We start from the raw sequence: 14,025 nt of genomic DNA, 5'->3' as shown, positions 1-14,025 counted from the left end.
TTATTACTAGATACATTTGTCTTTACTACCTTCTTGATAATGATAATAAATGATAGAAAATCAAGATAATTACAATTATCATTATTATCAAACCCAACAATCCCTTACATGGGTTTCTTCAGCTTCGAGAAAGAGCTCGACGTCTCTACTCTTTCCTGTCTGCTAATGAAGATACAGCTTTGTCAAAGTTGTCTTCTCTCCCGCAGTGTCATTAGTTGCAAGTGACATTCAGACATAACTTTCTATACCTGCAGTTAATACAAGCTTGATAGCGATAAGCATGGTACACAATCCACCAGTTCGTAAAGTGGATGCTAATGAAGCTCTTTAATCGTTGGTGAGAGTATGAATTGAAGTGCATGAAATAGGTCACCAGTAATGATGAAGTGGACCATTATCCATTTGTCCAAAATGGGTTAAGTTTCTTCGCCACCAATCAACCATTTCTGAACATGAACTTTGAATATCGGCTTTCTAAAGTATATCTGTATGTCACACACGTGAAGAAAAAAAAAAAGAGAAATCGACGGAAAGTGAAGAGTTTCGAACTAGAGAAACGTTGGAATCATGGTACATGAATGTATCCATTGAGATGAGTAGTGTCCGAAGAAAGAAAATGAAATTTTGATATAATTCATGTTTATATATATATATATATATATATATATATATATATATATATATATATATATATATATATATATATATTCTTACAAGATTTTCGTATCCGCAGACGTATACAATTCGTGTTTGCCCCCCAAAAGTGTGAATACCATAATCGATAGTCTCTAGTCCTTATTAACTCACTCCACATTATTCATAATAGCACAAGAAATTCTAGGCAGCGTGATTTCATTCTATTGTTACTTTCGAGCGCATTAGCAAATTTGATAATTAGCAACAAATTTCTCATCTGACAATGGACAACAGTAGTTGTTGTGGCTACATAATACGTTTGTATTAAGTTTCTAGACGCTGCATATTTGTGGAAGACGGTATCAACTGTGGTTTCAGTATCACTTTATGTGACGCATATTACTATGATTATGATTGTAATGTTCCTGGTGGTAGGAGGGAGGTGCATTCGGCTGGATGATTGGAGGATCGATTTTCAAGACATTTTCCTGTCAAGATCAACATTGTCATTATATTGTCGACTTGACGTCCCCAGAATGTAACCAGGTTAGTGTAAACACTTCCAGTGTTTGGCAAAGGTAATTACTGTACAGACCTGGCCCTATGGGGCCAAAAACTATTTTGTTGATGGATTTATTGTCTATTTCTGGAAAGGATTTTACTGAGATCGAGTTTCATGCAAATATTAATTGTGCTCTACGAAAACACCAATTTTAAGTGTACTCTAAAGCTCATACCTGTTGGTATATTGAGATCCAGGGAAAGTGTTGCGTTAATAGTTAAACCAGGCAACTCCTATACGGGGCGACCCCATCCTCCTTCCCTGGCCCACTATAATGTAAATTTTGTTACGTTTATAAAATCAATCCAGATTCGATGAAAATGATTAAGTCGGGATAACGTTTGATTTACATTTGATAGCTAGTCAGCAGAATATTACTACTTTTGGAAAACGTTTTAATCGGAAATGAAGTTAAACTCGCAGCGAAACTACCACATTGGAATTACATGTTTTGCTTTAATGATGCAGTGAAATTGTCTTCATAAATGGCAAACCCATATTATCAATCGATGTTAAGGAAAATTGCACTAGGGAGGGCTATGAAGAACAATCGCACTTGTACATGACATAGCTCTAGCAGTCGACATATACCACACATCATCAACGTTGGTATATTTCTGTATTATTAAATCTCACTTGTTTAGGGGATGCAAGGTGAAGTTTCCGCAAGTTCTTTTGATTTCTACATGTTTCTCCTTTTACGTTACTTCCAAATTTTCACTGCTCTTCATAACCCTCCCTACATTCGTTTGAATAATATCCTATGTGTGTAAGTGTTTCTCTGCTATTCAATCTCTATATTACTAAGCCAAAAGCAAAAGCAACCATTTCCAAAAGCTAGTTTTGTTGCGGACCCAAATATTTACCCGATATATCTCTTTAACTAGCCATGGGAGAACCTGTCTTGAGAACGTGTGATAGTAACGACGATTTACTAAATATTACATTGAAATTCATTCGAATATATTGATAAAGTCTTATTAGATGAGTATTTTCAGACGTTACATCTCTTTTTACCTAGTTTATTTTCTAATCCTGTGAACAACCATGGCTATTTTGGAAGATAAGGTCAAGTTCGAGGATTTTACCCTGTAAAGGTTCTCCACCCTGTACAACATAATACTTTTCTAGGTTTGTGTTTGCGAGTTCTTTGATTTCTCTTGTATCCTTGGTCCAGATCTGTTCTCCGTGAGCCGTGAAAGGGTCATTTTGAATGTAGTAGCTTTGTTATGAATTTCTTTAGTGGAAAAGTAACCTTTTAACAAGATTTTCTTTGAATTAATCTGCTATTGATTTTTTGTACGTGTACTTTTATTCTTTTGGTATCGTTTATTAATCTTTCCTTTGATGCAGTATCTGGTGAGGTTGATTGACTACTTATAAGGGTAAAGCTTTAGGCCTGTCAGCTGCCATCGTCATGCAGGCCGTCAACGGCAAGTTACAACCACTGTCTGAGGAGTTAGACAAGGTGATCAAGATAATTCAGAGACACACACTCTGCATATGAATGGTTATTATTGTTTGTCAGAGGTAAAAACTATTTCCCATAAGTGACAAATTTAAGGATAAGTAAAAGGATAAATGGAAGAACCTTCAAAAATTAGTAGAAAAAATACATGGGAAGTAGAGAGCAGGTGCTTTCTAGTGACACGATGTTAACCCATAGAATTATTATTGTTACTGCCTGCACATACAAAAAAGGTGAATTACTGTGAATTACTATAGTCTTAGAGGGTCATTCCTGGGAATTCTCAGGTTAAGTCTGGTTGTCACACGATTTCTTGAGATCCTTATGAGTAACCCTACGAATCTGAATTTCTATCTCCACCCCACCTCTCGTTCGTAACTTTTGTCGAGTTGATGTTAAACTCGTAATCAATTTAACCCACTCTAACGAAATTTTAGTTCACAGAGAAGATAACCCAGTTTTGAATGCGTCTGTCAAAATTTATAAACTGAAGCAAATGGTTTGATGCTTATTTGCGTTTATAGTACCAAAGGTGCTTGTTTGATATACACTTTTACCAAATCCTCATTATTCTGGCAGCTCTTCAGTATCCCCAAAGCTTGGCGGTGAGGGAGAAACCTCTCATCCCGGGTGATGCGGGAACTGTGGAAGGATGTGCTCCATCCGGTGGAAGGCAGATCCTGAAGAGAGATCCTGACCCATCGCTCTCTACGCCTTTCACACGTTCCTCCGCAACAGCTTTCACTGTCCCTTCCCGTTCCCTTCCCCGTGCTCGTTCTTCGTCGGGTCCTCGTCTCCTTCGTTGTTCACTCATCTTCCCCCCCAACCCTTCATTGCCATCAACTCGTTCCCCCCTATCCTCCATTACATCACTCGTCGTCTCCCTTTAAGCAGTGATCTTGTGTCTGGATGGGGGTGGCATATCACCGACAGCTGGGGAGCGCCGCACACAACCCGTAGCTGGTGTAATTAACAAGGAAGTTTGATGTGGAAACCCGTTTTCGCTTTGTCGTCGACGGGTCCACAGGCTCAGAACGCCTCAGTGATCCCTTTTAGCTGCTTTAAGTTTATGCAAAGGAAGAGAATTTCACAGCATCTTTAAACCTTAAAGAGATTCTGAATATCTCTGATGGTTATTCATCTATGTGGGTTTGAATATGGTTGGTATAGAATTGCTCGGAAGGGCAAGAGCGTATAGGTACGTATTAAGAACTGTGCTAAGTTGTACTGGGAATTGATGGAGTCTGTATATAGGGGGACGTAACACTTGCCATCCATTTGGAAATACGAAGGACTTAGGAGTTCTTGGGTCTCTTTTTGAGATATCCCAGATGATTTGCGTGTAGAGTACTGTGGTGGCGAATCTTCGAAGTAGAAAGCTTTAGAAAGTAAGCGCGATCATTGTCCTTGGAGGGAGAAGTAGACGAAAGACAGATGGGTATATTGTGATGTGGTTTCTAACAGTTTTGGTTGTGGACAAAGACGTCTGGTGGATGAGTGTGTCTTTGTAGAGATGGTGTAGTATTGGCCTTGAACCAAGTGCATCATTGTGTGGCTACTTACTGTCAAGGGTTACCTTTTGGTGACTAGAGCTGGGTACTGCTTTCCACAAGATAACGTGCGGGATGCCCGTGGTAAGTGACACACAGTTACAAAAGTATGTGAATTTTTAGTGTTTTGCAGTCTTCATAGCCACGAAGTTGCACTGTATCTTGATATCACTCTGGAATGCGAATTAAAATTCGTAAACTTGCTACTTCATCTGAGACAGAGTCAGTACGTAGCAGATCATGGTGTTTACGAGTGATAAGTCTGAATCTTCATATTTTTGTTAGAAGGAGAGGAGGTTCTACAGATCTCTGCAGATAACGAGGACGCTGTATAGTTGTTTAGCAAATCATGAGGATGTTCTACAGTTGCTTTAGAGATTATGAGGATGTTCCACGGTTGCTCTATAGAGGATGAAGGTAGTAACCTCTGGAGATGTTTAGAAGATATTAAACTACGGGGATGTTTGGAGTGTAGTAATATGTAATGTTAAGAGGGTGTTAAACTCTAGGGATGTTTGGAAGCTTGTAATTTCTGGAGACGTTAAGTGGGTCATAAATTCTAGCGATGTTTGGAGGTTGGTGTCCTATGGAGATATTTAGCGGATATCAAACTATGGCAATATTTGGAGGGTATAACTTCTGGAGATGTCAAGAGGATATTAGATTTTGGTGATGTTTGGAGGCTAGTAAATTGTGGAGGTGTTTAGAGGGTATTAAACTCGGGATAATTGGAGGAGGGTAACCTTTGGAGATGTTTAAATCACGGGAATGTTTTGGAGGGTAGTAAACTTGGGGGATGTTTGAAGGGTGGCGGACACAGATGAGTGAAGAGGTTGCGAAATAAGGACTTCAGTGAGTGGTGATTGAGGAGGGAGGGTAAACACGGAAAATTTTGAAGGATGGCAGATTCAGAGAGCGCATTTGAGGGCAATAGAAGATGACACGTGTAGGGGTAGTGTCTCGCGGAGAATAGCCAACACTTTGGTAAGAGCTTTTCATAAATGATGATTTGAAAGGCAAGACACAAGACTGAGTCATACATAGAGGATGCGGATAAGATATGGTGTATGAAGGGGTTCAAAACGCAGTATTAGGAGGATGTAAGCAAAAGGGTGTTATTTACAGGGGAAGGTGGCTTGGGGGATGTACAAGAGGATGTATGTGGAGCGGTAGAGAGAGAGAGAATGTTATGAGGCGGTGGTGGTGGTAGACAGGATGTGTTTGCATTGGGGGTAAATTGATTATTTTGTTTAGAAGAGGAGAGACGGTACTTCGAAGGAAGTAAACAGGCGGTGGTATGTAGAAGTGGGACTGACAGGTGAATATAAGGTGAAATGAAGGTGATTAGGTCTACAAAGGAGTTGACAAACGTTAGTGTTTAGAAAAGGGATGACATAAAGGTGGCTGGCAGTGCGTGTTTGGAAGCGGTAAACAAGTAGTGGAGTGTGGAGAGGAGACAAGTGTGAGGGTATTTAGAAGTAAGTATACACATGGTGGTCAGAAGAGCAGTTAACAATTAGTGATGTTTGGAGGAGGGTATTCCAAAAATGGTGGTCGGTGTGAATAGCAGCAAGGTATGGTAGGTGGACGATATAAAGCATGGGAAATGACAGGCGTAACACAGTTTTAGGGGGAGATATTTCTGAGTATGACGTGGGAAATAATGGGGGCGGTGGAGGCAGGTTTGGAAGGTGGGGGACTCAGAGGATGGTGAAGGGACTGGGCATGACAGTAAGATAGCAAAATCACCAGGGTGTTTCAGCGATGGCAAACAGGATGTTATGAGAGAGAGAGAGAGAGAGAGAGAGAGAGAGAGAGAGAGAGAGAGAGAGAGAGAGAGAGAGAGAGAGAGAGAGCCTTGTAGTGCCACTAGTGCACCATTTACCAAGTCTGTTGGGAATTACAATATGATGAAACCAGCAGTCTGAAATGTAGATAGATCAGGTACTGCGAGGAAAGTGTTAAAGATTCTTCTGTATGAGACAACGAGTGCCCGAGTTAGTTTTGTGAGAGGGAAGGGTCAAGCATTCTGTATACTGCAAGCAAGCAGAGTCAGCGGCCATGCTTCTGTAGTTCGTTACGTCAGCAGCTCCAACGTATCAGCTCATCTCTCGCGCAGACGATGTGACTTTGAGATCTGGAGCTTTCTTCTGCGCCTCGTATATCGCCCGACACATTTCGACATAACGTAACTTTACAGCCCCAGTAATCGCCTCAGTTTAAGAAAAATTCAGGAGAGAGAGAGAGAGGAGAGAGAGAGAGAGAGAGAGAGAGAGAGAGAGAGAGAGAGAGAGAGAGAGAGAGAGAGAGAGAGGAGTTGAGGCAGTGGTGAGAGGAGAGCAGAGTGGAAGGGGGAGAGTTAAGAGTAAGAAGAGGGTCAGTGAGTGGCCACCACAAGCCCACACTATCATATTACACTGGCACCTGGGAAGCCAAGCCTGGCCTTCAACTCTTACTTAGTCAACTCTACTTATTCCAACCGGCAGCTGATCACGAGCTTCACTTTGCTTATTGACTATACCTAAGGTCGTGGGTTCCTCTTAGAGTGCCATTTTAATAGTTCCTCTGTTTTCTTACCAGTTATGGTTTGTTAAAGCAGTGAGGATCCCGGAGCCACAGAGAGAAAACGGGGGTGTATAAAGGCGAGAGCCAGTGTCTGCCCAGAGCGAGGGTATGCCAGATTATATCATGCGGGTCTAGGATTATCATAAACGCTGCATAATATGTCATGATTCAGTCTCGGTTGGCAATATGGACATCACTTGGCAGTGGTTGTACCTTACGATGGTACAGCAGTGGTTGTACCATACGATGGTACAGCAGTGGTTGTACCCTAGGATGGTACAGTAGTGGTTGTACCTAAGGATGGTACAGCATTGGTTGTACCCTAGGATGGTACAGCAGTGGTTGTACCTTAAGATGGTACAGTAGTGGTTGTACCTAAGGATGATACAGCAGTGGTTGTACCCTAGGATGGTACAACAGTGGTGTGGAATACCTGTTTTCTATGTTGATAATATTTATTCTCCCTGGTAAACTATCGTTTGTGCTAATATGTGAGCGAGAGAGGCAGTGTGTTAGAGGGTAGGCGTCTGACACGTGTTGTCCGGTCTCTTAACCCCGTATATATACATACCATGTCTTTTCTCCTGCGTACACACACACACACACACACACACACACACACACACACACACACACACGAGCTTACGTCAGTGTAAAGCAGTGTTTGTGGGTATGTTATTGCAAAGAATTCTGTGGCAGCTGTGTGTGACGACATAAGACACGGCCGGCCAGCATTTCTTGGTCGTGGGAGATTTTATGTTTTCGCAGTAGGACGAGTAATCTAAGTTTTCCTTAGAAATCCGTACAATTTTGCCGATCTTCGTTTTGAGTCTTAATGTTTTGCGTGCAAATATTATATTTATCGTGTGATTGTTATTATTTAAACATGTCATACGATATAAGAGTGATGGGGTGCGTAACCAATCGTTCACTTTGTATGTATTTGCTCCTCCATACGTCATACCATCGTCACGGTCGTACGGGCAACAGCAGGTGCTTTAACGTCTAAGGAATCGTAACCGATTCAGGGTATGTTTAGATTCTGTCTAGATGTAGAGCTGTAGGTGTAGGGCTACCCTGGTCAGCAGTCAAACCTGTAGTTGTAATATGCCACAGAGGGATCTCAGGGGTTTCTCAGGGGAATTATTTGATCCCTACACAATTATAAACGATCAGATGAAAGGTGAATCTGGCTAGCATGAACTTATGACCATCATGAGAGACGAGATGTTTGTCAAGTACAGAAGTATGTGGAAAGCTCGGGGAATGTGAAAGTGGCATGATGCCCATATATATACCTTCAAATTAAAGCGAATTAGGAGAGAAACATGGCAGTCTTGGCTTATAAGTAGGTGCCTATGTCAACAATAAGAACTCGGTCCAATTTTAGACAAAGAAAATTTTAGATTTTTTTTTCAAAAGACTGGATTCCGTCTTGTGTCAAGTAGTGATAAGTATTGTGTTAGTTTTTGTTATAACTTGTGCACTAGATAACAGTGACCTTCATAGTATTGAAAATGTTCACATGCTCAACTTACTGTTGCAGTAATGTGTTCTATTTTCTGTACTTTATTGCAGTCTTCTGACCATGGAAAAGATTCGCTAGTGGACTTATCTTGTAAAGATATAAGTAGGAGCTTGTAGACCGGCCAGGGGAGCACTTAAATCCTTTAATTGGTGTCTGGAACCATCAGGGTTACGAGCCTGACTGTCTTGTTAAAAACAGCTACCAGTCAAGGGGCTAACATGTTGACCTCACACACCATACACATATCGTCCTCCACATCTCACAGCTTATCTTTGTTGTATTTATTCCTCTCTCTGACTGAAATATAATTATATAAAAACAGAAAATATCTGTTGGTTGAATTTTCCGGACTTTTTCAGAAGTTAGCGAAAGGAAAAGTTATTCTTCTGTCATAAGATCTAAGCCTCAGAACAGTGAAGTAGTTGTCAAGGGGAATAACATGTAATCTGAATTCTTATCTGTAGTATCACAGTGGGATGAAAGAAGGGCTTGTGTTGCATCTGAATTCGTGTCTTGTATGTCTAGATGCAGTCAGTGAAGAACTGCAGCTTTGCAAGTTTTGTCATTATATACGTATCTTATTTACCATTATGATTGGTAATGCTGATGCTTTGCTGTGTTGATAGTACTTATCAGTATATATATATATATATATATATATATATATATATATATATATATATTGGGTTTTTCTTATTTGTTTCGTTTCCTTGGTATCACTGAGCCATGCTTTGCATAGAGTTGATGCACTAACCTACACTATGTATGTACTGGGAGAAACTTCTTCAAGATAAGTTGATCACTGGGGCCACATCACACGTCTTGTTTGTAGTGCTAACACCATGATCATCAAGGAAAGGCCAGAACACATTATTCCCTTGACTACCTGCAAGTTATCACGGAGAATAGGTGAATGCCACAGTAACTCTTTATTCCCTGTTTGTGTTTTGTTCATAAGTTTGCTTCGTCTGCACTCCTGAAGACTGTTAAGAAAAGAAGAAATTGAGGGTGATTGACACAGGTGTTTGATGCTAGGAAAGATCTTGAGGAACCTCTCTGTGTGTTGTGGCATCGCTCGCTCCTAAGCATCCTTCCGTCTGATGAATGTACTGAAAGAACCTCTTCACCTCAGATGTGGGGTCACAAGTGGCTGGTTGTAGAGACAGGTGGAGCAGAGTATAACTCGTGTAAACAACTGCAGATAACATACGCTGTGTACTTATCCTACGGTGAATGTGCCAGACCCAAGTCACGTATGTTGCAAGCTGTAGTGCCAAGTGAAAATTACAAATATGATCATTTGAACGAAGACTGTTTAGCTTTTGCTTTATACGTATTAAAAAGCGTTGAGGCTCTTAATTTTTGTCATTTTGTTTTTACTGATACTTGCAGTATAAGGGTTTGCAGAACGGGAAGCGTTATAGATTGTAATGTTTGTAAAATGAGTATCTAATGAAAACTTGACAAGAAATTTTAGGTCCACAGATAGGTAAATACTTATCGGTCATATACTCAATATGCGTGAGATACTTTAAAGACATATACGTTTCGTTCATTTGCTGTTGTGTGAAAAGGATCCACTGAATTGTGATCAACGACAACGTTCAGTATTATTCTGTCATTTACTGGTATTTATATGCATTTGTAGATGAGAGAGGTTAGCTGGTCACTGTGTCAAAGTTATTACCCCTTTTGAATTTCGGTCATATGTGTGGTCGTGGTCGTAGACAGCAGCTATGGAGAATAGTATACCACCAATCCAAAGGAGCGTTGAATGATTCCTGGAGCTATTGAACATCCTTCATGGTGCCAGGATTCTTCACCTTAACTTCATCTTATGAAAACGGCGAACAGGTTGCACTTTATATTCTAGAACATCCACCATATATGCCTGTCCTCCTCCATGTCTTCTCTTCACACTCTCTCCTCCTACATTTTCATCCGTAATTTTCAATATTTAAAAAAAGATTTATCATTAGTCCTTTGTTTTCTTTTAAGGCCTTACGTGTATGAGCACGTCCGTCCGTGTCCCGAGTCAACAACATAATGAAGAAATAAGAGGCGGCTGCCTCAAGACCATGGGCTGATATTACCAGTAAGTGGGTTGTATATTGTTGTTATGATTGTGTTTATTACTCTTCCTTGTATTTGATCATTATCAAAGTAAGAAATTATTATTATTATTATTATTGTTATTATTATGAAAGCAGTTCATAGCGGCCCTAACATATCACTGGAATGTACGGAGGTTGGTAGACATGGTGGTTGTGGCTTCTGTAGAGACTTGTACTCCTTGAGCACGACGGGATTAGAACACTCACCCATGGTAAACTGGAAGGATATAGGAACTAATTCTTGGAGGATAGGAAACGCTTAGACATAATTCTGGAGGATGGTTTGCTCAATGAAATCGTCAGGAGGATGAAACATAAGGGACTGGGGTATACATGGATGAGGAGTATACTAGGGTGTTTCATGATAGCAAAAGTGGAGTTTATTTTATAAGTGTGAGAGGCAGTTCGCCCTTTTTAAAGTGACCACCAAAATGTGGTAGGTGGTTGGTATTTAAGGATGGTAGACGTGAGGTATAAGGAAGATGATGTGTCTGAGGGGGTACCAGGCGGTCATATGGAAGCTGACAGATTAAGGACCACATGAGCAGCGTATAGTAAAGGGGTAGGCAGACGGGGTTGATTTAGGGTGACGTGTATGGGGTTTATTTTAAAGGGTGGCGTACACACGGTGTGTTTGGACTGGGGGAGACGTACGGCAGGTGTTTGGAGGACCAGATGTGAGGACCGTAGTATTGGGAGGGGAGGGGACGAGAAGGGTCGTAAACTTACAAAAAAATATGGGGGCCTGGAAAGTAGTGTATATGAGAGTGATTATTTACGGCTGGCGACAGACTTATGAAAAGGTTTAAAGGGTGATTGATGGTGGGAGGAGGGGTTGTTTGCATAAGGGGAATTGGGTTTAAGTAGACATAGGACCGGAATGGAACGTGTATATAAATGTATGATTACATAAAATAGATTGATATGTTTTGTTGATATATATATATATTAGATTCAGTTCATTTCGAGACCAGTAGCTGTTGAGTAACGAATGTTAATGATTAAGATAAGAATTATCTTAATTTTTATCATATGATCAAAGAACACACCAAAGATTCGTGATGTCATTGCATCAAACTGGTCCTTTCTGGGAATATGTTAGTCTCCTCCGTGTTCATGGCCCAGCCCAGCGTTTGCTCGTATTGTATAACCTTTAGGCAGGTTTATATAACCGGGGCCAGACTCGACGTTGATCTGCAGGGCGACAGAGTCATGGGGGTGTAGTGAGGACATGCATGGGGTGGCCAAATCGGCCATATTCGTTTTCTCATACTTCTTTTATCTTTCGTACGAGATGGCCATGATTATGGCGCGTTTTTTCCTCTGTGTTATGTGGGCTACTAGAAAAAAAAAGATTATCTGGGGATAATGTTTGATTGAAGGTAGACTGGGGATGTCTGGAGCAAGTGGTGATGGAGTTGGTTGAAGGGTAAACAGGTGGCAGTAGCAGGCACAGGGAGTTGAAATGAGAGCAGACAGTGAGGGAGGAAGTCAGTAATCACCCTGGGGAAGTCTGCAATCACCCTGGGAGGGAGGGCGGGAGGTGAGGATTTGGTTGGTAGGCCAGAGTTATTGGAAATTTGGGCCTCGCCGGAGGCTACAGTGTGCAGTGTCATGTATTATGGAAATCTGCGAATGTAGAGAGCACGCTGCAAACACCAGTCTGAACTGAATTTGAAATTGACCGTGTAGATATGTGTGTGTTTTATGAGACTTGTTTCCAAATGGCTTTTAGGCTGTGACCCAGAATCGTTACGTGATCATGTACCTATAGTAATGTCACATGATATTGAGAACAAGCGTATGTAGTCGAGAAAAAAATCTATAGAAGGAAATGAGAATTGTGGAAAACTGTGGTTACAATTAATTATGGTAAACTCATGTAAAACTTGTGGCACAGTTTTGATGGCTTTGTAATGAATAATTTTGTTTTTATCAACTGGACGTCGTGGCATCAAGTCATGGTCAGACTTGGTACCTGGGTCAGTGAAGTTCATAAGTACCGAAGAATGTTACAGAAAAGACAGTTGTATAAATCTCCAATTTTATTAACAACATATAAACAATTATAGTATAGTTAGTAATTAATTTACAAAAGTTTGGTGGCGTTGTGATCAGTGGGGATAACGGGGGCAGTGGTACCATATATGTCACATTTTTTATAACAGCAGCAGTCGCCACCCAGCGCCCACGTCTGATAACGGTTATTATCTGAGGTCCTTATTTGTATGACTTAGAGCGTAAATCTGTACAAAATATATACATATTATGATACAAATACATACAAAAGCCTATGATCTTGAGCATTTAGTACGTTAGAGAAGTAATCTAACAGAGAGTCGGCTAGTGTTAGTTGTGGCGGTGTAGGCAGCTTGGCGTCGGCCACCAAGTGTGTATAGTAAGCGCGGTGGGCGGGGGTGAGGCAGAGGCGGTCCTATACGCTAGACATAGGACTCCTCGCCGTAGTTAGAGTGTGGACGCGATTTCCGAGAGGTAAAGGAGTCGCCCGCCCCTAGGTGATACGAGGTGATGGGTGCACGGTGGGCGGAAGGTGGCGGTCGGTAGGGCGGAGGATGAACCTTAGCTCCCTTCAGCGTCTCTCCGAATATTGCGCGAAGCTGCGACACCGACCAACTGATCTCCTGTCTCAGGTCGGCGTCCAGCTGACGGAATGCTGAAGGGCCTCCCGGGAAGTCCTGTAAGGATGGGGTGGTGTGGTAGTCCCATTCGTCCTCCTCGTCGTCGTCATCCGAGTCTGGGTGCTGCTGCTGCTGCGTCGGGCCAGCCTCACGGGTAGGAACACTTTTACTGCGATGGGACGCCGAAGAGTCTCGTCGTCGAGCTCTGCCTCGCCGTTTTTCATTGTGGCAATTAGAGTCCGGGACAGACACTGACGTCACGTGGGACTCTGCCACCCAGGATCCCGACGTCTGGATGCCCTCATCTTTTACCTCCTCCTCCAGATCGCAATCGTCAGTCTGAGTTTCTATGCTTTTCTTCTCTACCCTAGGCGGCGATACGGCCCTACTTGTGGTCTGTCTCACCCGAGATTCTGGTAGCTTTATGTATGCGTTGTCTATTTCGATTACCGTGCGTTCTTTGGGCGGGAGCGACGGGGGAGTGTCGTCTGTGTAGATGATGGTCTTGTGGTACGGGGGGTCACATCCATATGACGTAGGGAGGGAGGTGACCGAGCGTGACTTACGTGTATGGGTCTCTACGTGCACTGGTGGCAGGTGTTTGAGACGACCCATGCCATCGCTCACCCTCCTGTTCCCGCGCTGCTTAGGAGGCAGCGGCGGAGGGTCAGCCTTGGGCGGTAGAGGTGGCGGCCGATCATATTCGTCGCTGTCTTCTGCTTGTGCCGGAGAGGCCCGTACTAAATCTCCCACATAGGCGTTTTCCTCCTGATAAATTCTCAAGGACTCTTCATACAACTGTTTGGCTCTCGCGGACTTCATTTTTTCCTCTCGTATTGCGAAGTCAGGGAAGTGTCCGTCTCTGCCGGAGGGAGATCCTTGCGCCTGCTGCCCGCCTCGGTACATGAGGGAACGTCTATTTAGGGCTTCTTCGTAGGAAGGAGGGTTTGAAGCGAGGGTGGA

At 42.2% G+C, this 14,025-nt stretch overlaps 1 protein-coding gene across 1 annotated transcript in view; it reads right to left on the bottom strand.

Annotated features, from left to right (window-relative positions):
• Positions 1-12,450: 12,450 nt before the first annotated feature.
• Positions 12,451-14,025, bottom strand: part of LOC139763875 (uncharacterized) — a 614,186-nt gene continuing 612,611 nt past the window's right edge. Inside the window, 1 exon segment of the mRNA XM_071690265.1 lies at positions 12,451-14,025. Within this exon segment, the coding sequence (XP_071546366.1) occupies positions 12,865-14,025 (1,161 nt within the window). The 3' untranslated portion in view covers positions 12,451-12,864.

Source organism: Panulirus ornatus, chromosome 3 (genome assembly GCF_036320965.1).
Source record: "Panulirus ornatus isolate Po-2019 chromosome 3, ASM3632096v1, whole genome shotgun sequence".
Classification (NCBI taxonomy): Eukaryota; Metazoa; Arthropoda; class Malacostraca; order Decapoda; family Palinuridae; genus Panulirus; species Panulirus ornatus.
Note: the sequence above shows the minus strand (reverse complement) of the source record. Positions and strands in the feature narration are given on the sequence as shown.